The sequence below is a fragment of the Anser anser genome, assembly GCF_964211835.1.
Source record: "Anser anser genome assembly, chromosome: 2".
Lineage (NCBI taxonomy): Eukaryota > Metazoa > Chordata > Aves > Anseriformes > Anatidae > Anser > Anser anser.
Window position 1 is genome coordinate 81,744,389 of NC_139721.1, and position 24,668 is coordinate 81,769,056.

The following is a 24,668-nucleotide window of genomic DNA, read 5'->3' on the forward strand; positions in this document are numbered from 1 at the left end:
GTGGCACTCAGGATGCATTTTCTGCTTTGGATGCTTTTCCGTTCCTTTTTCCTGCCAAGGGTCAGGCCAGGTTTCCAGCTGTATTTAAGCACATTGACCTGCATATAGAGGTCTAGTGGGATTTTCAGAAGTGACTACTAGGCTGGCTGAGTTTCTAACACTTAAATTTTTGATTTTACCTTCCAACTTTGAATTCCTTCTGACATATTCTACCTGGTTGTGATGAGTTTGCTAGGCAGGAGCTGCCCTTTTCTCCATGCAGTACTGGGAACAGCAGAGCCCTGCTCTTCCCAGCTCCTCAGCAGCACCAGCCTGCAAACAGCAGCAAAACAAGACAGAAGCAACACCAAGGGGCCGTACAGGGTGAATTTAATGCAAAGTAAAAAGAGCCAAGCCAAACAGACACGATGCGATCAGCTCATCTGATGATGAGGGAGTGAAGAACTGACAAGCAGAAACACCTTGCTAATTGATCCAAGGTGAGGCGTTGTCTTTCTGTTCTTTGCAAGCAGTCTGATGAAAAAATATCCCTAAATAAAGAAATAGGATGGAGGCATAGAAAGTGCAAGAATATACTTTTTCTTGCAGTCTCTGGCCTCATATTTGTTACCACTTATAAAAATTGTCTAATAGAGGGGCAGCCACAATCTGAGAGTGTGCTTGTGCTCGCAGCACAGTGCCAGGGAAGGGGAAGCTCAAGTCTGGCAGGAAAAGCAATGGGTATCACAACCCACAAACTGAAGGTGATGCCGCTCCTGAGCCCCCTGTTGTCCCTGGCTGCTGTCATCCAGAGGGTTTGGTTTCAATGTTGTGAGAAACCTCAGGCGATCTCACACAAAGCGAGTGAGAAAATGACAGCCCTGCGATGATGCAGCCGGTTTTCCTGATCAGCGTGATTGTAGGAGAGCGCCGTACTTAGTTATATCGATTTGTCTCTGAGAGCTCTTTCTGCCCCATAAATCTCATTGAAAATCTTTAAAGATCTTGCCCCAGAAGGCCACTGTGTTTTCTTTCTCAGTAAAAAGAAGCAGAGCCAGGAATTAATTTCTCCAAATTTCAACTAGAACAGCCCATTTTTGAGGCAGGTCTGAATGCATCCCTGCTTTACATTCTGAAACATTTAAAAAGAGCACTGCACTTTATGATTAACTTTCACATCTGAGCAGTACCACAAAGAGCTATATCTATCTCCTCTCCCTTTCTTTCTCACTTCAAGGGACTCAAATAAAGAAAATCACCTTTCTTGTACAAGGGGGAATTTGGAAGAGCATTGTGCTTTTTTGTAGCTCAAGCGTTAAGTACAATAAGTACCACATTATAAAGATACTATTTGTGCCATTCTTGTTAAAAAGCCTGATAGTGTTTCCCTGATGAATTTTTTCAACTAGGGTAACTAAAATGATTTGAAAAATAAATATCTGAAATTAAAGCATCAAGTCTTTCAACTCAGCCAGAGATAAGGAAGCACAAAATACAAATTCATAGTAATTCTCCATACAGCTCTCAACAAGCCTAAGTCATAAACTGTGTCTTTATGCCTGGCAGACTCATTTGTTCTAGCATATATAAAAGCAAGTAGGAGAAAACAGAGGGAGCCTGACCTTTTTTTTTTTTTTTTTCAAGACAAAAATACCCTTTTGAAAAAATGAATTATTATATCAAGTCAACCTGTAGCATGGAAAGAACCTGTTTGTCTGAACACTTCCATGTGTGTGATTTTTTAGACTGTCCATGGACAGAACAGCTTGTACTCTGGGGCTTTAAATATATCACTAACACTAAATGTTTAGTAACATTTTATCTTTTTCCCTTTTGATAGCCTTGTAAATTATTCCTTGGCTTGTTGTGTCGCTCTGCACTGATGCAGCCGTCTGTCCACACACTGTAATAGAAGACTGGGGGCTGCGTTTCCTTTTCTTTTTTTTTTTTCCCCTAAACAAACTAACTCCAATGCATGCCAAATTGTTATTTATTCACTTAAATGTGCAGCTCAGGGTGATTTAAATATAATTACTGCATAGCAAAGAAAGCTATCTTCATAAAATCAGGACATGGCAAACATCTGATTAGACGACCATCCTCTGACAGGTGCAGAACCATTGACAACAAAGGAGAGTATTGCATTAATCCAGAACATAACAGGAAATTCAACAGGCTCTCATTTTGTCGTTTATTGCAGGGGGGCACACTGGTACATTTGTACAGAGCCAGTTCAAGGAAGCGAGCACTGTAGCAGTCCTTCCAAATGCAGCGAGTTTGTGGATAGGGCATTAATTGTGTTAATGAACCCCGTCCTAGAGTATGTTCACATGTTGATGAGTTTACTTTCCAAAGCTTCTTTGCACAAGTATGCTTATTCTGACTTTATTGTAAATGACTTGAAGTTGTTATAGTAAGTAGATGAGAAATCTAATCCAATAAAGCAGCAGGGTCTTGAGGGCTGGAACTGACAATGCCTAACCCCACATGTGATAATTTTGTCTGTGAACCCAGCACTTAAGCTGATATACCTAGCTCCAGCTATTTGCGCCGCACAACTTTATCATACTTTTTGGTGTAGAGTGAGTGAAGAATGACTCAAAGAGATGATGGAAAATGCAGATAACATGGTCTTTAAAAGGATTGTTCTGGTTTTCATGAGTGCAGAATTATTTTTTCAAATAACAGCTCACACTGGCTACAGTTTGGATCCTTGTCCTGCTGCTGAAGAAAATAAGGCACCCATCTTGCCCAGATTAATGCATATTTTTCGTTTATGTACCTGGACCAGTGTCTTTAGTTTCATTGAACTGGCAGCTGGAAAAAACATCAAACTAAGTATATATAAAGTCAGTTTCTGAGTCCCCATCAGGTTCTAGAAATGAATTCATGATTTTCGAGCAGTCTTCGGATTTCTGAGTTCCCCTTGCTCAGCTCTTGTGTGCTTGTGATATTAATGGTTCATGGATGTAACCGTTCCCAGTAACCCTGTATGACAGTCCAAGTTATAATTGTGTCAGAAACAACATTTCTCCAGTCTACCACTCTGTTCTTCCTTTTCTGTGGTACTGCAGGGATTGGAGGAGAGTTTTAGCTGGCCGCTGATTTCTTCATCAAAAAGGCTTCTTAAAGCTAATTTCTGCGCCATCCTTTTGGTGCTGTATTCAGCACCTGGTACCTGGCGAGTGCCCAGACCTAAGGGCAGCAGTGAAGCGTGAGCAGTCCATTCACACTGAGAGGGGTGACCCAGAGCATGGGCTTCGTGCCTGGCAGGGTTTCAAAAGACAAGATGGAGCAGGATAAGGCTGTGCCATCATTCACGTTACAGCTCTAAATATGTAGGGTTAGTATATAGCATACATTTTTATGAGTGTATGCAGGCTGTGCAGAGGATAAAAGAAAGGAGATGCCAGAAGAAGAGCTGAATGAAATGTAAGTCTGCCATTCGGTTTTGGTACAGTTAGTCTAGAGGCTGGGTATGCAGGAGAAGCAGCCAGAGCTGGCACAAGACAAGGACCACCAGACGCACCAGGGATGTGACCTTCCAGTGGAGAGGGACTGGGAGAGAGCAGGGAAACAGCTGGCATACACTGAGGGTTGTTTTTTTATTTCACTTTTATGCTCGTGCAAGGTAACTGTTCCTGAGCAATGAAATGAAATGCTGAAATCTCGACAGAATATTTTGTATGTTATGTTCCTTCTGCCGGAAATCTTTCTTCCCGTGTGGTTCTTTTATTTCATGGCCCTCAGGAGCAACATCTACAGTCTGAGTCCTTTTGCCCTCTGCTGCAGTTCCTTCTGGTCATCACACAGTTAAGCTGTGTTGCCTTCCAGGAGTCCCGTCTCACTCCTGCCAGAATCAATGATAAAATTCCGACTGCAGAAGCGATCGAGCCCATGGGCCAGATGGATATTTGTTATCAGAACATTCGAAAGGCTCTTACTGCAATAAAGAGCTATATGAAGTATTTGCTCTAAAGAAAAGTACCAATCTCTTGTCTCCAGGGCATTCGTAATCAATATTATATTACAGGTTGATTAAATACCAAGATATTAGAACGGTGAATCTCCAAGTTTAGTTTTGACTTTTCTCTGTTACTCAAAAACAACTGTAAAAATTGTTTAGAGAAATGTTGACAATACCGGAGAACAACAGAATCAAAACAGCATCGTAGCTGCTGTGTCTGGACGTGTAAGCTTGGCTAGGGGGAAATGCTTGTCACTGGATCCGTGCCTGGCAGATGCTGCAGCTGTAGAGTATTACATCTTTGTGGGCTAAATATTTTGCCCATTTATCCTGTGATCTGTGCAAGTGGAACAATTTCCGTGCATAGCTTCTTAGACTGGAATCCAGCAGTGTATAAAAGGTGGGTGCCTCTCAAAAAGCTGGTGGCAGTTGTGGGAAGCCAAATAGAAAGGTCAAAATCTGCAGTTTTCACAAATCTGTAGGGAAGCATGTGTCAGGTACTGGAAGCTGCAGCTTTGATGCATTGATGCTGTGATGAAAAATGGTTAAGAAAGAGACCCAAGGCCATGTGAGGAAGTGTGGCTACGCCAGCCATCATCTGGAGCTGTAACAGTTGGCTTCTCCCTCTTGCCACTGGGCTCTTTTTATTTTTGTAGGCTTTCCATGTTCAATAATAAGTATTAGGCTCATGTCCTTCTAAACATGAGTGATAAAGGCTGGGACTGGAGTGAGGAGGAGGAGGCGGAGAGAACCTGGCTCTGGACTGAAACTGTGAAGAGCCTGGGGCATCAAAATACCCAGCGTTGTCAAAGCAAAGTTGCATTTAGCTCAGTGTTTTGTTTCTAAGAGGGACCCCTGATTATGTGGGGGAAAAAGCACATGGAATGAGTGACAGGGTGAAGAGCTCACTCCCTGCGAGTCACCAGCATGCAGACTTTTAAGAATGCTAAATAAGAAATCGAGCTGGACAATTAGACCCCACTTTCTCCCCCTGCTTCTCCAGCTTCCAAAGCACCCCAATCTTTCCCTTACCGGAGCTGTTTTATTCAGTCCCTTTCTCAGTGTCTTGTTACCATAGTTAGCATTTGTTCTTTGGGGGTGTTTCTGGTTGTATTATATTTTATTAAAGGAGGTTTGAGAGTTTGTTTGTTCTAATAAGCTGGAGCTGTAATTGGGAAATGGGTTAAGCTTGCTTCCAATTAAGATAATTGACGTGAAAAACCCAATTGCGTCCTGAGAGAGAGAAAGAAATAAGTTCCCCAGCTGAGTTATGGAAGTGAACAGCTTTGTCTAACAATGTAGGTAGAAGCAGATGTTTAGAAAAACATGTAAAAGCAATCAGGAGGGGATTTATTCATTTGTTTATTAATTAAGATGCATGCATGAGCAGACAGCCAGCAAAGTTCTGAGTGAAGAAAGGCAAAGTTCTAGCAGGAGGTAGAGAGAAGCTCTATATGGGTGATTATTGGCTTTTTGTAAAGGAAGAACCACGCCACTGGGGCAGGAGGATTCAGGTTGGTGTGTCCCCTTGCACGCAACCTTCCTGTTTGTGTTCCCCTGATCCTAGTAAATCTCTTCTCTTTTTTTTTTTTTTTAAATGAAGTAAGATGCGTGATGAGGTCCTATTAGGCCAAAAGTAGATCCACAGCTAGTGAAAAGGTACAGGGGTCTGTGCACTCAGGGCTTTGGCACGGTTTAAAAAATGCATAAGGAGTACTAGGGCAATTCTGAGGTTGACAGGGAGTGGCTGGGGACTTCTGATGATGCTGAAATTTGCTTTATGTTTTGTGGGGAATAAGTAAAGTGGAATCAGATTTTCTGACAGAAGTTTGGGGGCCTGACTGGGCAGACAGTGGCTGAGAATCTGTTAGTTGGTATGGTCAGTCTGGAGAAAAGGGAACACAGAGGATGGGGGTTTGCTAGACAGCCATCTGTGCTTAAAATGGGACGATATTCTAGTGCTGGTAAGAAAGAGGGAAGGTTTTAAAGGCTTTGGATGAGAATATATAGCTTTCTTTTCTTTCTTTTATTCCTTTTTTTTTTCTCCCCCACGCCCCATAGTCTATATCTTATCTATATCTGTATCCAACAAACTTGGATTTCATTTACAGTGTCAAATGTAACATCATCTGGTATTAAAATTGGAGGGACCAGCACTGATTTCACTTGGCTGCTCATGTAAATGATCATAAAGGATTAAAGCCTTAGTGAAACATATTGCTCTTTTCTTTGTTTTCTTGTTTGAGCTGTCCTTGAAATTCAGCAATGACTGGTAAAACTTCCTTTTTTAAGACTCTGTAGCCATTAATGGCTCATCTACCTAACTTGTCTCTGTGAAGACTTTGATAGTGTTAATGAACGATGAACTTTCAGTGTGTTTGTGGTTTGTGTGTTGCTTGTTGCAGGGTGGAAGGAGGCGTTTTACATAGATAAAACTGACTGTCTGAAAACCAGATATGCTTTCTAGCTAAAATACCAGCCTCTAGCTGACTTTTCTGTGATTGAGCTGCTGTCTGATACAGTAAATCAAACAAGGAACATGTCCAATTCCTCTTTCCCATAAAGAAAGGTGGTAGGGTCCGTCTGTTCTGATCCTGGCACTCAGCCCCCTGTGCATGTGGAGGTCTGCAGAGCCTGGACCACTGCTCAAGCAGTGGGCAACCAGGATTCCTCCTCCTCCTGCTGCTGCTGCTAATGTCTTCATTTAGAAGATGGAGCACTCAAGCTGATGTTTTTTGAGATCTTGTATGGCTGCTCTAACACCAAAAGTAACAGAGGTGAGACATGGGGTATTGGTAGCTTCTCTGTGCTGGCTCCTGCAAGTGTGTGACCTTACTGCAGGGTCTTGGGGGAAGGAGATAGGTGCAGGGCTTAGTTTCTGTAATTTGGTGTTTGGATGATGAAATAAAAATAAGTGAACGCTTCTAGTTACTATGTAGACCTCTGCATTTATAGCTCTATGGTCTATTATTGAGTGTCCAAAAAACTGTTTGGGGCTAATCATACAGAAGTTTTCTTCTTGAGGTCCACCAAAGATTGCAGGTGGATGTTTAGGCTAACTCCTTTAACCAGTTACAGAAGTTCCTCAGTTCATTCACAGGCTACAGATAGATCTCAGTGTTAGACTAGTTGCTCTTTTTGGTTAATTCAAATGCTTTTGGTGAAGTACTGCTTTGTTGTAACTTTTTCCAGTCTGTTCTTTGTCCTTACATTTAGGAAGAATTTAAAATATGATTAAATTTCTGGAGATGTAGACAGATCTTTTATTTAGGAAATGTTAAAATGAATCTTTTTCTCTGGAGGTTGTTCTGCTTATGTAAAAAGATAATGAAAATGACATTTGGACTCTTCTCAAGTGAACCAAGACTTAGTCCTTTTTTTTTTTTTTTTCGTACCTCACGCAATGAAAGGCAAGTAACTGAACAGTGCCATTGTAGATTCTATGATCTTTATATCCTTCAGAGAAAGTATTCCACATGCTTTACTTAGGCAAAGCTCCTGCTGACTTCTAAGGAAGCCAGAGCTAGTCAATGTCGCTTGTTTTCATAGACTAATATCCTCTTGATAGTAAGCATGAGTAATGAATGTTTTCTGAAATTATATCACTCTTTTGGGATGCCTCACTGACCACAGGCTACTGATCCTACTGCTTTTACAGCATGTTGCAAGCCAGGAACTTACAAATGATGTTTGAAAGACTGAGCCAGTTTACCTCTGTACTTTAAAGTGATTGCAGAATCTTTTTGAAGGCTTAGTGTTACGATAGCTTTGTAAATACAAACCACAGCTTGAGAGAATTAGGGGAAGAAAAAAAAAACAAGTTAGAAAAAACAATTTATTAAGTAGCATCATATAAATAACTTGTTACAAAAATCAATTTGCAAAAAGGCAAATTCACTCTGTCTGTGAGAAATTGTTGTTCAAATTGGTTTCTCATTAAATCCTTAAATTTCATATCCCCCCTGCCCCCCACCCCCAAAAAAGAAGCCAGTACAGTGAACAAGAAATATAAGGGAGAGAGTGCACACTTGCCATCTGACCATAACAAATTGCCCATCCATGCTGCAGAAGAGATGATCGTTTCAGCATGGATCCCTTTGTAATAGAGGGAAGATTCTAGGTGTAAATCTCTTGGGCGTGAAAAATGTTGTCACCTGCAAATGTTCCTCAGTGCTGAGCAGTGGTGAGCGGATCCATCCGGTGCTCAGGCTTCCCCTACGCAAGAGGATACGTCACGAGAGACTGTGTGGCTGGAGCATACCAGCAAGTAAGTCTTCCCAGGTGGTGGCACTAGTTTCAATTTATGCTTGGAAGTATTTTTAATTAAAAAAGATCAATACCGAAAAGCATTTATTTTAAGGGTTTAAAAATCACAAATCGCAATAAGAGTTTGCCAGATTGATTTAGCTCAGTAACACAGTTAAGATGCACATAGCATTTATTATAAGGCCTTTTTTTTTAAGTTTAATTTTCAAAGCAATGAAAGTAATCACAGAATGAAAACAGTACAGTGTTTCTGAAGAGTCTTTATATGTCAAAATCCAGAACAACTTTGTGTTTGCAGTGTTGTTTCTTTGTTGTGTTCACCTGAATGCTTAATAATACTATACATTTGTTTCCTTAATAAACACTAAAGTAATAGATTGTAGAAAACTAAAAGCTTATAGAAAGTGTCTCCAAGTATATTTACATAAATAGTGCAGTCTCATAGGAAAGGTCAAAAGCCCATGGGAGTGGAAAGGATTTCTCTGTGTGCAGGACTTGCATCTTCTTTGTCAAATTAAATTTGCAGAAGGAGAAATTTGGAGTTTACAGCTCCTTTTTTTCCTTTTTTTTCTTTTTTTTTTTTTTGAGAGAAGACATGCAGAAAAAAAAATAAGAGCAGCTTCTGTAAAAGCTCCTTTGAAATCTAGTAACTCTATGTATAATATGACAGCTTTGCGGCTTTTAAGTGCCGTGGGCCTGCCTTGCATGTGACTGATTACCTCCCCCCGACTCCCACCCCATGCAATTCATTTTCCATTCTTCTTCCTGAAAATCCTGGGTCTCTGACTCTTGAACTCCCTGCAACCCTAGACATGGCTTTTGGGTACGGTTCAGGGAAGTGTTTAGTGTGTGACGAGTGCGGGTATGGGCTGAAAAGTATAATATTGCAAAATGATGGGCAGAATCAAGATTGTCTCAGCTGTGCCTAAATAAAAGTGCTGAGAGGACAGGCTGGTGTTAAAACATGGAGTTGGCTGCTGTGTTTTTCCCCTTCTTCTGGAGCATGAAGCTGTAGATATTAAATATACTTTTGTTCCTTTTTTTTTCTTCTTAAATAAACAACCTTTAAGAAAACAAGTCTTTCTGAAGGCTAAATTGAAAATAATAAATGTCGTGGCTCTGACATTTACTGGGGAAGGCTGCTGTTTCACGGGTCTAGAGGGGCTGGAAAAATACCCTGCCTTTCACAACTTACAAAATAGTTCATACTTGTCAGAAATAGCATAATGACTGTTAATTTGTCAGCTCTCATTTGACAAGGGATCTCAGACTGCAGTGTTAATTGAAACACAAATGGGCAGGGGATGGCAGCATCCAGTTGGGACAGTGGTCTTGTAAAACACTTCAGTACTGCTTATAGCCAAATGAAACATGGAGAGATTTAAAACAGATGGTGGCAGGAAGAGGTAACATGATGGTGTCTGCAGAGAGTTACCTGCTCAGAGTCACTGTCCGTAATTCACTGAAAACACTGCAGGAGGCCATCAAGATATATCTGATGCAGAAATTTAGCACATTTAATAATCAAGAGAAAAGGACTTTCTTCGCTAGATATTTGCATGGAAATGGCCTTGATTCAATTTACTTGGTCTGGAAAAGATGATGTCTGTCTTCCTATCCATGCAAATCTCCCTCTGGCTGTCGTAGACAATCTGGAAGTGTAGAAGTGACTATGTGCTGTTGTCCCTGCTCAACACAGTTAAGTCTGATTTTGAAACATGCCTAGCTCCCAATGTTCCCTTTATTATTTCCCTTCTTTTTATGCATACTGTACATGTGCACACACATTCCCAAAGGCATTCCTCCCTGCTCTACTTCTTTATGACCACTGTATTTCTGTAGGACTAGACATATTCAGTTAACAGTTTTTGTTAGTTTATTTCTTGACAGAGAAATGGAAATGTTGTGCCTTGTAATGCAGCCTGTTTCTTCCAAAACTGGATCATTTGAAAGTTGCTTCTCCCATTTGTGTTTACCAACTATGAAATACCTTTCCATAGAATGAACTAAGACCTGACAGCTAACAATATAAACAATCATCAGAAAAATATAACTGTTTCTTAGGACAAGTTTAGAAAATATTGTTGTTGGTACATATAGTGTTTCTCTTCTACTTGGGATCTTTCCCAGACATTTTTTACTAGCTGAAACATAGATAACTTGTTCTTGTGGGAGATTTCTTTTCTTTTTTATGATTAGATAGTGTATCCATCCACATCAGGTCTGGGAACATATTCCAGCCCTGTGGTACTGCCAGTTGAGCCGTTTGGAAAACCCCAAATTTCCTTGTTCAGAGCTCACTGCAAGTTTTTTGCCTTCGCTTATTTCCAAGGGCCAGTCTGCACAGGGAGGTATCCTGGCACAATGGTGTCAGCACCGTATGCGGGTGCGCTGGTTTGCTGCATCTCCACATACTGGTGCTTCTGTGGGATAGAGGGATTCTTAACCTGAAACATCTATTCTTCTGGAATAAAAATCCCTTTTCTGGAATAAAGTGGCTGATTCGGGAGTTGGGATGGAATAAGCTGTATTAGAAACATTATTCTATTTCAATTGTGGAGATGTTATTGTTCTGCAATAGCAAGGCTGGAAATGTCTCCCTTGTAAACAGCTCCCTATGAATTCCTCAGTATCTTTTAATAGCTCCCCTATTGTTAGATCAGATGCATTTCCAAATTAAAAGCCAACTGCGTTGCTCATCTCTGCCTGGCTCAGCTAAATTTGCTAGTAACGTTTCTTCTCTTCAAATAGGTGTGGTTGTAAGAACAACAGGCTTAAAACAGCCTTGAAACCCACTTTATAGCCCCAAATCTAACACTTGCTTATTTATAAATGATGATTCTAGCGATGTGTGAAAGCATTGTTAAATACTAATTCTATCATCTAGCACGCTGGCATGCAACAAGGTGCAAAGAAATACTACTGTGAAGTTTTGTATCCACTGCAATATGGCACTTTCAATATTTAATATGCAGTACTGATTTTATAAATTGCACTTTGTGGTACTGCCAAGCAAGAAGAAAAGACAGAATTGAATTCTTCTTGCTGGGAGAGGGATGCTAAGTCTGTCTAATTTGCAAGAAAAAATAGACCTTAAAACCTAGATGTATAATAAAGAATTTGAATGTGAGTTTGCCTTGAGTTTTCCTAGGAGAATCCATTTGCTATTCAGGCACCATATTTGTGGTGACATTGTATAATTTTATATATATTTACACAACAGGAACAAGTAGCCACTCTGTTATTTACTGTGTCACTCAGTGGACAAGATAGAACCAGCTTTCAATAAAAAAAAAAAAAAGAGGACGGGAAAAATTAAAAATAAACTTGAGCTTGAACTGCCACTAACAATCACTAAATCTGACAAAGTCACCATACAAAGGTAGGGAAGTAGTTACAAGGAGGTGAGCAGTCCTGCTGAGGAGGGCTGCCTGCTGAGCGCTGCCTGGCGGGGTGCCTGCTCCTGTCAGGGCTGCGGGCGGGCTGCCTGTTCCTGGGCTGCCTCCAGTGAAGTGGCCACAGCCCCCTCTCCCTCGTGAGCCAGGGAGGTTTTGTGGGGCTGAATATGCCCAGGCAACCCCCGGCCTTCAAGGTTTGGCAGCCACCTCTGCCGTGGTTTGCTGGTCTGAGGTGTGGGGAGGATTGGCCTGCTCGCTCTCGGCATCCAGCTCTGCCCTGAGTTTCTGAGGCGATTTGCTGCAGGCAGGCCTGCGCAAAAAGGGCGATGAGCCCTGGAGGGTACACTGTCTCCAGGGTCTGCGTGTAGCCCCAAGCCAGGAGCCTGTGGCAGGAGGTGCTGAGCGCCTCCTTCTCCTCCTATGGGCCTGAAAGCCACTGAGAAACCAGGCAGCCTGCTCCTGTGCCAGGCCCGGGTTTCGGGCAGGTTGCCTCCTGGATGTGTTGATTTCTAGGAGGCTACAAAGGGATAGGCATTCAAAGATTATTATCTTAAATTGCAGAGAGGCCCTGAGGAGAACAAGAGAAGGATCCGGCTGTGTCACTGCTGTTGTGCAGGCTCAGCCCTGCTACGCTTGGGCACCTGACCCCTGAGAGGCCTCCACCAGCGGCACTGGGGATCAGCTCTCCCTGAAATTCTGGCCTCCTCTGCTCTGAAAACCCATCTGAGCTGCAGCGCTGGGCACCTGTAAAGCATTAGCTGCCTTGCCCTAAGCCTGTGAGCATGTGGTGCTCCCCACTGCAAAGGCGGCCTTCCCAGTGCTGCTGGGCACTGCAAATCCTGAATTTATGTCGTCGTGCTTATATGCGTCTCATGCTCTGGAATCTTACTGCTCTCTTTATTTAACTCTCTGGGAGTAATGAATTCCAGGGATTATTTTTTAATCCCTTTTAATTTTCTGTTTATTAACTTTTTTCCCTTGTCTCTTTGTGTCTTAGAGTAAACTGGAGCCATTGTTTTAGTTTTCAAACTGATTCACTAAAAAAATCGAGGGGGGAGGAGGAAGGAAATAGATCCATGCCTGTAATTCTAGTATTAAATACCATTTCAAAATAAAATACATTAGATTAGTTATTTATGAGGTATATTAAAATAAAAATAAAAATTTTTCTTTCATTGGCACAGTGCCATAGGCCATGTCCCTACTTTGGGACCAAGGGGTGCTCCTAGCTTCTGGAAATGGGTATGTCCCATGGCTGCCCCTTAGAGTTTTCTCCAGCTAGCCTCTCCTAGATCGCTAGATTTGAAGAGCAGACACTGTATAGGTTTGACAACCAACAGAAAGAGTGAGTGGTGCATAAGTCATACGTAGATAAAATTGTTCTGGCCTGAGACTATGGCATCTTCCCTGCCCCCATCCTTGACAAAAATTACTTAGCTTGGCAAAGAAGATAAGAACACCCATAGAAAGACGTGATTAAACTGTCACCTTTTGGTGATGTCTTTAACAACCTTGGCTGAGTTGCTTATTTGAGAAAAAAAAAAAAAAGTTATAAACCCTACTTTTCAGGCCATTAGAATGATAATTGATTTTCACTTATTTTTGCATTCAAGGCTTGAATCTGAAAGGGGGCTGGGGGGGAAGGAGCCAAAAAAGCATGAGAAATTACTTCCTCTGGCAGAATACCAGCATTGTCCATCTGTAAAGCATTTTCCAAATGACTTATCTAATTCTTGCAACATCCTGATGAGGTAGGCATTATTTCCCCACTTTACAGATAGCAAAACTGGGCAGAGAATCAGTCAGAAGACACCCTGGCAGGGGAGTTTAAGACATAAAAGCACTCCTTCCTCCTTTGCACTTGCTTCTTTTGACTCAATGGGTGGCAGTCACCTTGAGGTTACAGCTGCCTTCCTGCACGTGGGAACAGGCAGAAGTAGATGGATATGAAAAGCCTGACTCCCACCTCCCAGCACAGTGGCCTTCACCACTGAACTGCTGTGCAGGTGGAAACCATCACAAGTACAAAGAAAAGCACAGCTACGTTCTGCTCCTTCCTCTAAATCGTGGTTCAATCTGGAGTTGGATTAGATGACTTGTTCGGTATCACAAGGCAAGTCTGGGTCAGAACTGGGAAACCACTTAAGAACTAGATATTGGGGTTACTGACCGCACACACATGCACACACATCTCTCCAGCAATGCTAGGTCAGAAGAATATATACATAGCAGTCAATGAACTATATATATGTGTGTTACTATGATTCAGTGCATTGGGGGCAATGGAGAGTTCTGAAAAAAACACTTAGATTTAAATGACCATTAGGCCTCTCTACCCTCCTCATGAGTAAAATGCATTTGTTTTTTTCTCAGCTGACTCTACTTGTATAATAAACCTTCATTCCATCACCACTACTTTTGACTATAATACATAGGTTAAACTAGGGTACCTCATTACATTGGGATGTGCAATACACAATCGACAGAGCAGTCGTCTGAGCTGAATAATCTGAATACAAGTAAAAAGAGCAAGTGAGCTTAAACAGTAATATACTCCAATTTACAATATAAGCAGAACAAGTAAAAATATTGCTCCCCATCTGATCTTTTTTTTTCCCCTCCACTACTGCTGTGCCTGTAAGGTTGGCTTAGTAAACTGGATGCACTAAAAAATAAGAAGTTTGCCTCTTGGAAGCTCATAAAATGATATTAGAAAAAGTTTTCTGACAGCTGATCCACACAGACTGCAGTCATTAGACAACTGGAACCGGTCGGATAGAGAACCCTTTCACAGAGCTGTGGAGAATTAGAAAGAAATAGCCACTTCACATATCTCAATGCTGTTTCTGAAAATGAGGGAGAAAAAAAAAGGCAACATATTAAGAGTCTTTGTCACTGTCCATCGTGCCATACATATCTGCCAGCTTTTTAAACCGTGGTCCCCAGTCACTGAGGTAATCGTAGTCCTGATCTCCGTCCGTGGTCACTGACTCCAAGGAGCTGAGGGACTCTGCCACAGAACCATTACCTTCATATGCGTAGGTTGCTAACGAGTCATACGGGGGGGCCGCTGGATCTGTATCGTTTTCCTTTAACCTTTGGTTAATGAAATCTCTGACATCCGTGTTATCTCGCGCTGTCGCAGTCCGCCGTGGCATAAAAAGCGTTTCTGGCACGATGTCTCTGCGCAATTTATTATCGTCTATGGCTTCGGGATTCCTCAGCGTGCCGATATCAAATGCCTGGGTGTCTTCCTCTCCACCACCTTCATCATTATAACTGACAATGTTGTCTCTGATGTCTTCTTTGGAAATAATCAAAGGCTCTTTTTTCCGCTGCCGTCTCAGTGCTGCAAACAGCACCACTGTAACTAGAAACAAACCAACAGGGGGAGAGGAAGGGAAAAGTTAATCCCCAACTCCATTAAAACCCAGGTGAAATGCTGCGCCGGTGCTTACATTCTAAGTTTTTCTAAGATGTTTTGCAAAACTGCAAACGTACACATTCAATTTTTAGACTGTGTTCTGTTTGTGAGTACTGTGAGAGATGGGGCGGCATGGGTGTGTACAAGATGAAAGGAGATGTCAAGCTTGCAAGAAATGGAGTGTCTTTTTGTCAGTAGGCATGTTTTTACCAGAGTCAAACAGCAACTTCATTGCTTGGAGAACAGAACTAGTTTCAGGAGAGCTGGGAAGGGAGAAACACCTTCCCCAAAACAATCAACCTGCAGTGTTATGTATCTTGGACCTCTGGGATGAAATGAAACCTGTGCTACGGACAAGGCTAGTATCTACTGGGCTATGATAAACGGTTAGCAAAGCTGCTCTTCATGATCACTAAATCTTTCCTCCTCTGGAAATGTTTGGAATATGGGATGGAGTCTCAGCCAGCAGAAAATCCAAGTTGTATTAATTTTCCTGGCATGCTTTTACAATGGACGCCACATTAAAAAGAATATAGCTTGCCTTATAAATTATATAGCTTAAATCTTAAAGCCTGCCAACATACAGCAATGGTTTTATTTAATCTGACAGGGATGAGATTTCTCAAACAGCTATTTTATGCCTTTCATTCTAATTTGTGTAAATATATAAATTTAAATTATTGAGAGGGCAGGAATTCTATCCAAGGCCCCAATCCAAACTTAAGTATTTTTACTCAGTAATGATCCATGGTACTGTTGGAGAATTGTGCTATGTTCAATGTTTTATCTCCTTTTGAAGTTAATTTCAAATTTCTTAGCTGGTTCTGCCTTAAAATGGTAAACGACTGAATATTTACAAATGAACAGCAGCAAGAAGCAGGGATGTATTACTACTATCACTGTTGCTTTGGTAGTCTGAGGTCCATAGTGCCCAGTTTTCAGCTCTGCTGTACAAACTCTGAGAAAAAAAGACAAATCTTGCTCTTTATAGTTCTTTCAGAGCAAAGGAAAGCAAATCAGAAAATGCCTGAACTCACTGATATGAGGCGATAAGGTGGATCAAAGTTATCTTTCATGTCAGCTGTATTTCTAAAACTGTATTTCTAAAATGGTATGAGTCAAAGCACAGTAACTGTAAAAGACTTTTTTTTTTTTTTCCTGCCTGCAGTCCCTTCCTTGTTTGTAACTCTGTTAAGGGCAATGCCAAGGACTAAGGATATCCCCAAAGCAAAATTTAAGTCCATAGAAACGTAGTTTCACCTCACAGACAAAAAGCTGGCTGTTGCCTCCCCCCAACACTTTTTTTTTTTAATTTGTTAGGTTTTTGTTTGTTTGTTTGTTTTCATTTATTTATTTAATTCTCTTCCTTGGAGAATTGCTTAGATCTACATGCTCTCTGCAGGTGTGCTCAATCATGCTGTGAAAGTGTCTCATACTCTTTCCCTACATTGACTGTAGAGGGATCCTGAGATGATAAGGTAAAATAATCTAATTCTTACTATGTCTTTACCATAGGAATAGTACAAAAGAATTATCTGTTAATACGAGACAAAAGGAAATAAGTAACTTGGTGAAACTGGAAGAATGAGGAAGACTGGTTCAGATGGTGAAAGCCTCAGACTCTCAACCCAGTGATGGTGATTTATTTATGGTGTCACATAAAGGCCCTAACTTGAGCAATGCTTCTTTGTGCTGCTGTGCAATAAGGGAGAAGTCTTGTCTTTAAGAGCATAAAGCTGTGACCCTACACACGAGACAGGGGAAGGGTCTATGTGAGAGAACAGAGATAGCTGGGGAAAATTTTGGAGAACCTGAAAAATAGAGTCAGTTTTGAATGGGCTTCTCAGAATTATCTGAGAAAGCACAGGATTGATAGTTTTTATGTGGAAGGGTTTCTAAAGTATCTCATTAACAAAAAAAGGTGTTACACAGAATATGCTAGGCAAATAGAACTTGCAGGGAAAAAAAAAATATGTTATATGTTAATGTACATCACCTTTATTTGCATGTCAGTTTTTAGCAATGCCTGAGGCCTCCTGATAAGCTGCTAGGCCTACTCAATCTGAATATAAACCCAGCACTTTACAGGCACTTTTTGTTGCTGCTAAACTTTAAATTGTGGTTCAGGTCTGCCCAGAATATTGTTTTTCTCTCAGTAGTGGTTGCACATGCAAACCCTGTAACCAGCCTGAAAATAGAAATTTATATAGCTGAGTTAATTGAAAATCTGCTTATGGTGCATGGTGGCGTGAGCAGTAATTGACATAAAGTGCTGCTTAGCACACAGAATCAATTATTTTCGATTGACATAAAACAGGAAATCGTTTAATGTCAGATTGATATTAATGAGTACAGTTGTATTAACTAGTGCAAGACTATCTGCAGCACTAGATTTCTTTTTCTGGAAAGGATCTTGATGCAAAGTGAGCTCAATCCTTAGAGGCAATGATATCATGTTTTGAAAAATAAATTTAATGGCAAATTAAGAGCACAATTGTTATTGTGGAATCTGTTCTGAAGAGGTGATAGTGCTTATTTGGGCAAGCCATGACTAGGTTGTTAAAGTCTGAGTGTCACAACAAGGTCTTTATCTCATCACTGGAGAGGGAAGTCATTTGTTAATAGTAACTAATGATCAGGGTGATTCTGCAGTGGTGAGAAGCATGCCTGAGGAAGATACAAGCATGGCAGAAACAAGTGAAATCACTGAGGAAACATTTTCTCCCCTGCCTGTCCCTACTGCTACAAAATTGGTCTGACTCCCTTCTTTGTGGCCAGATGCTAATGGTGACTAATAAAGTCTTCCCGAGGACTGACTGTGGTCTGTTTTACAGTTCTCCTCAGATTAACAGATATGGCTAATGGCTGATGGACAGATCTTCTCTGTTTGCTGAACAAAAGGGATGGAAGTTGCCTGAGAGGAATGTGAGAGACGTTGCAAACTGGCCTTATTTTTCAAATTAAAAAAAAAAGCTGACCACCTGTAAGCACTGTAGCCAGATATTTGCACATCCTTGAGATGTGAGAGAGTGCCTTAGTAGCCACCCTATTTCAGCATCCTTTTCCAGAAGAACAGAAAGACTGAGTGTGACTCGTTTCCCCTTAGGTTAGACAGGGGACCTTAATTGTTTAAAACTAAGCTATCTGGCCTCCTTCTGTGGTCAAGAGTAAGAGACACATTCACCCTGCAGAGGGTAATTAGTCTCGTCCTCCTCAGATACCAGTAAGGGGATGGGATGGATGGTTTTCTAGAGGTGCCCATCTCTTTCCCTTGAGCAGAGGGTAGAGCCCAGCTGTCTTATTTTGATTGGACACGTCGAGCTTTTAGACAGCGAAGATTAGGTAGGATGTACACCATATTTCTGGCATCCCTTAAAGGATGAAATACAGTAATAGAAATGCAGGATAACACACAGATGCCTCTGCTTTGCTCTTGCCCTAGCCTTGGTATAACCACTTGCAGCAATGCAAAATAAGTCACTGTCATCTATGACACCAATTGTTTTGATGTGGAAGGCTTACCCTCTTTCCCCTTGTACCATTTCTTTTGAGGTGAGCCTTTTGAATTTCTTGTTTGTTCTGAAAGTTTTAAGAAAAGAAACTTTCCTTTTTTGTTTGTTCGTTTGTTTGATTGTTTTGTGAAATGCTCAAACCCAATTCAACCGTGAAAGGAACAAAATGCCACTGAGCCACTTACCAAGTAATATAATGATACAGAGAAGAATGGCAATAAGAGCCCCAGTGCTAAGACCAGTAGGATGAATCAAGGCTTCTGCATTACAGGACAGCATTTTTCCTCGATGGTCACAAGCACATACTCGAATAGTCACTGTTTCAGTGCTGCTCTGGATAGGGTAGTCATTGTCTGATATTACCACTGGCAAGACGTAGGTACTCATTTCATGCCGGTTGTATCTGGTTTTTCGGGTGAAAATCCCTGCTGTGTTGTCTGAAACACAAAACACACATTTTATACTCATCTGAAGACTGAAAGCAAGGGTGAGATAATAAAGAAAGGTCTTCCTAGAAATTCACCTCTGTTATCCTGGAGTGTAAAGTTTGAGCTGCTGGCTGCCTCAGGAGCTAAGGAGAATGAAAACTGGTGTCCACTGTAAGAGTCATCTTTATCAACAGCACTTAATGTTTGTATCAGCTGAAACAATAAGAACAAAATTATCTTCGAAGTCAGTGGACCTTACGCTTATTTATCTACTGTAGGATTGTAAAGTGATATAGCTGGTTGTTGTTTTTTTGTTTTGTTTAGTTTCATTTTCCTGCTGCTTTAAGGCAGCTGATGTTGCCATGTTGACCTTAACAAAAGTGATCCATGTGCTACTGATGCTGTTTCAGATCACCATGCTATTGTATCCCATACCGTTAGCCAGTAACATAATGAACCTGAAAGCTGGCAGGAAAATTGCATTGACATAGAGAGCAGGTTTGGGTTGATGCCACTCCAGCTGGGTAGGAAATCTTTGCATGTGACAGGCAACAGAAATGACAGGTGAGACAGTCCAAGGTGGCTGCGTGTTCATCTAACCAAATCCCCCGTCACAGGAACTGTTTGGCTGACTCCTTCAAATTATTTGCTACTTTGAACCATTTAGTAATAGGACTGGTAGAGTGAGAGTTATCTGGCAGAAAATAATTATCTCAGAGACGGGACCTGTAACAGTTTTTGAAGGAGACAGTGGAGGTGCCTGAATATAACAGAGAATCACAGAGGGAAAATGAATCAGAGATAACAAGGCACAGTACAGAAAACAGGTGTAAAACATAGTGCCACATTAGCTGCAAGAATACTAAGCATAATCAGATACTGTGCAGCCACTGTTTAGTTTAATTTTGCAAAACTGACAGTTTGATGCGATGCAAAGTATATCTCTTGATGAGGTGATGCAAGAGTAGTAGAAAAACTCAATTCGTTTGGAATATTTTCTTAGTACAAGCACGCAACACACCTGTTCTGCCTTTGCATTTTCACAGACGAAGGTCTCATAAAACATGGCAAACTCTGGAGCATTGTCATTTACATCCAAAACCTTAATGAATACTGGGACACGGCTGCTTTGTTTTGGGTTGTCTGAAATGATAAAACCAGAAAGAACAGAGATTTTATTTAGCCTAGCTACTGACCCAGTGCAGGAGAAGAAAAGGACAGACTTGGGGCCTCATTGCCTTAATTCTTTTCTCATTCATTATATTCTCCTGATTCCCGGGGAATGAGTTATGGGGTGAATTCCACAAAATCGTACTCTATTATCACCACACTGATTCTGTGTAAGCTATACAGTTAAGACTGGATAGGATTATAAGGTTTGCAAATTCCTTTGAACATTCCAAGTATAACTATGAATGTATGTTTCATATATATATATATACATACATATAAATCTAATAATGGAATTAAATTAAATCTGTGTATTAGCCTAACGGATACAGTTTGGTGGTATCATATTTCCCAGAACTTACTCCCTTTCTTATCTCTGAAATGGGAAGACTGAACAGTCATGAAAGATGGGCTTATGTTTTTTTCCCTCTCCATGTATAACAGACAATATTCCCTCCCCTGCAATCTCCCGACAAAGTTCCTTAAGCTACCATCACTACTGTTATGATATATAAATAATAACTGCTGCAGTGATCACAGGTATTTTCTAACTTGCTGTGGATTGATTTGGCTAATATTCTAGAGTTGATATTAAAATGTATCAGCTGAAGAACATCAGCACTACGTAAAATCTGCAGATACCTATATGTAAACTTTACTTTTACCTTTAAGAACTAGATAGGATCAAGAAAATGAATTTGACAAGGATATATCTGAGCATAAAATACTGATAAAAATATTGTTAACTTCATATACAAAAATGAAAACATTTGGAAATACAGCACATTGTTTAGACTATTCCTTTTGCTGTTGGACTACAGAGGAGAGAGGTTTTTGTCAAAAAGATACTCAAAATAAGGAAAGAAAGGCAATGGGCAGCAACCTTGCCTGGGAGGTGTGACAGAGGAAATAGGCACAGTTCTGAGGCAAAGGGACACATTGTAGTGACCGGTGGCTCCTAAAAGCTGTAAGCCCCAAGCCAATTAATTGGTCATCACCAATCAAGAGGAAACCAAGAGATTTTTTCCAGGACTCCATCAATGTCCTTTGTCCTCCACATCACGCAAATATGATCCAGGCCGGCTCACCTAGACATAACATACCCGCCTTAGTGCCTGGGAGTACATGGCTGTGGGAGTGCGAGAGTGAAATCTGAGGGAATGAGTGGGACTGAAATCGAAATGAGTTTTGTTTAAAATAAATACTCAACCCCTTCCTTTCATGAGGACTCACACTGCATTTTGCTACATTCATTTCCAACCCATGTAAATATAGTTTATTAAAACATTTTAACATATGATCCAAGTGAAAAAATAGTGGAATAAAGTACAGATCTATGAGTCCACATGCTTCTACAAGCATTCATTATAGTAGCTTGTTGAGTTAAGCTTTAATAAAAGCCCTATTACTGTATTTATCAAACTTTTATAAATTTGAAAATGCCTTCTCCAAAATTGGCGCTGTATATTTGTATTACAGAGCTCAGTCATTTGGACAAAATACTGTGCTTTAAAGCTCCACAGGCCCATTGAAGTTAATATGATTCCATTAGGCATAAAACACTTTCTAATATAAACCATTGGGCTAAATTCATTCAATGTATAAAATATCAGTTTATGTACAATATAGACTAGGCTGAATTTTATGCTAAAATACATCAATATAAATGTTGAATTTTTATAATAGGTGGAAATCAAATGTACTCATTTGAATTTGCAGGACTACTTGCAAGACTATTTATAAGAGCATACCTTTCTAACAAATGCATTTAAATATATAGCCAAATGCATTTCTTTTCCTCCCAAGAATTACAATTTCTTTCTTTCCTGCCTTTTTTTTTTTTTTTTTGGAACTGTTCATTACATATTTTCATTTTACTTCTTCAAGGTGCTTAAGATCCCTGCAATTGAAAATGATACTACAATAAACAGAAGCTGTATAGATACTATATGCTGTATGGACAGGGGCCTTTTTTCTGGTTTCATGGCAATATGGGTTGAAAGATATTTATGCATCATAAAGTTCTTTTTGTTTCTTTCAAATTATTTTTGCAAATGAATTGGTGTAGATTAATTTGTTTGCGTTATCCTTTCATTACTACTGAGCTCCATCTCCAACAAAAAGGTCCACCATATGAAAGAGATACATCTGCTTAAATCTATCCTTCTCTGTAGTATTATGTTTTCTGTTTAGCCAGCAATTACACCGCTAAAGTTTTTTTTTCTGAATGCAGCCTCAAAGGCCTGCCAATGTTTGAATTAATCTTAAGTGTTAAGTAAAGAATATTTATTTTAAAGTGCTCTCAGAATTGTCTCTGGCGAATTGGCTGTGATTCTGCATCTGAGACTCAGGAGCCCTGGGTACTGAGCTTTATTAGTAGTTTTCCTCTGAGTGTGGAAGACGTAGTGATCCAGTGTTTCACCAAGTATTTGTTTGCAACACCAAGAGCATGATTCTCAGGGCTGCTGAGCAACTGCAGCTCATACTGGTGAAACAAGAGAAGATTAAAAATGCAGCTAGCTACGCTTACTGACAATTTTAGAAAATTCAAGGCAAAACAACTTCTGCGTTTCCATTTATTTTCTACTGTCAAATGAAATTGTGAACAGTCAGCACTGAAAGATGTTTTTCTTCATGACTACCATTTATTATTATTTTTTTTTTTTTTTTACTTTTTTTAATATCAAAGGGAGCACACATCTTTCTGAGTGTGTGTACTACCTGTAACTTGACTGGCTATTTCTTTTAGCTAACTTCAGTGAAATATACCTGGAGTTTGATGTGATGGTATGTCACTGAGTGCAATTAATGGTTAGCTCTAAGTTAGTAGAATGGAATGTAGCTAGCTTTGCTAGAAGTGACTGGTTTTAGCCAGGAGCATTAAGCAGTGGTGTTTTCCAGTCTAGTCTCTTGAGACTAAAATTAGTGTGGTAGCCTGGATTAAACCAAGGCTTATTTCAACAGTAGCTGCATTTCAGCCAAGAAAATTGCCTTTGGAAGGCATCTATCCCAGTTACGCCAAATTCAGTCTGGGCTCAGTGATGCACAGCCTGGGAAGCAGCTTGTTGCAGCCTGGAAGGTTTCAGACTAAAGAGGAATTGTAATTAAGACATAAACCTGTGTCAGACACAAAAGGTTTAGTTGAGAGCATTTGGCCCAGTAGGTCTGCCCTTAAGGGAGGAGGCAAGGACAGAAATGGGTATTTCATATAGATGCTAACTTGGTTTTCAGATAGTATACAGTTTTCTGTAGTGTACGTTATTTCAGTTCCACTGGGATCAAAGCAAGTGAGCTTGCTAAATATTCTTGCTATTCTCTCCTTTTCAGGTGTTTATTTTTTCCCTTCTACCCATGAGCTCAGTCTGTAGTGCACAACTCTTGACCCTAGATCACTCCTTCAAAGACTTAACAGAAACACAAACAACTGGCTAAGTCAGCCAAAAGTCAGAGTGTTTGGTATGCTGAAACCACATACCTAGCATAAAAAAGGTGCAAGCTTTCAAAAGAGGGAGAAAACTGTTTTTTAACATCATTCCTATAGGCTCTAGTGCACTACTCTCATACAACCCCATCTGCTTGCCTCACTAGTATTGTATCACTTCAGTTTTCGTCTTTAAAAAGACCTAGAGAACAAAGAAAACTGGAGTGAAATACCCCTTCGTTACACTCTTCTCACTATTCAGCAGCTGAGCGAGCCATACACACACGTACATGCAAAATGAGAAAGTAGAACTTATTTTTCTCTCAGATCATGTTTAAAAAAAGGAAGTCATTTAGTCTCTGCATTGTACAAAGACTCTGGGACAGTCACAGAACTGGTGGCAACATTAGCTCTACCATTCCACCATGCTTCACAGTCACAGGTAATGGGACTCTGCAAAAGCAACCGGAATTGTTTTTCCTAATATTTGAGCAGGTCATATGCTTATAGTTAATGTCTTAAAATAGATTGCTTGTTAAGGCTACATGGCGTGCACATCTTTATCTAGATCCCCAGCAATTCAGCTCTTAAAATAAACATGATTATTAGTATTACCACAGATGACTGTTTTCTGAGCAGTCCTAAACTAAGGAACAGACAAATTTGTAATATGGGTTGTGAATTCAAAGGACATTAAAAAAATGGCCATTAGTGATCAGAAAACATAGCATAGTTGCCTTCCTCCCTGCTCAGCTAAGTTACCTCTTGATGCACAGTGTCCCTAGTAAACATAAAGCTGCAGACCACCTCCTCCAGAGTTTCAGCTTCTTCATTAGTATTGAGTGGACTATCCATATAACCTGACATCTGTCCAGCCGTGCTTTCCACACACTCAGCTAGAAAGCTAAATTCATTACATCAGGGACAGCAGTGGTATTTAGGTTTGACTTACTGATCTCTGCTGCTATTACTGTAATGTTGTGCCATAGCAGTGTTTCCCGGTCAAGGGATTTTGAAGTAAATATCGAACCGTTTCCTGAATTGATGTTGAATACTCTGTCCATATCAGTGTGTCGATCTACAGAGTATCTGCAAATACAGAG

General features: G+C 40.5%; 1 protein-coding gene across 5 annotated transcripts in view; it reads right to left on the minus strand.

Moving 5' to 3' along the window:
- Nucleotides 1-7,442: 7,442 nt before the first annotated feature.
- Nucleotides 7,443-24,668, minus strand: part of LOC310893272 (cadherin-6) — a 107,955-nt gene continuing 90,729 nt past the window's right edge. For all 5 annotated transcript variants that reach the window (XM_083821958.1, XM_083821959.1, XM_083821961.1 and 2 more), the window contains 5 exons: nt 24,518-24,654; nt 19,996-20,117; nt 19,070-19,187; nt 18,732-18,983; nt 7,443-14,980 (listed from right to left, as the gene is read on the minus strand). In XM_083821958.1, the coding sequence (XP_083678084.1) occupies nt 14,490-14,980; nt 18,732-18,983; nt 19,070-19,187; nt 19,996-20,117; nt 24,518-24,654 (1,120 nt within the window). In that variant the 3' untranslated portion in view covers nt 7,443-14,489. The remainder of the gene's footprint in view (nt 14,981-18,731; nt 18,984-19,069; nt 19,188-19,995; nt 20,118-24,517; nt 24,655-24,668) is intronic.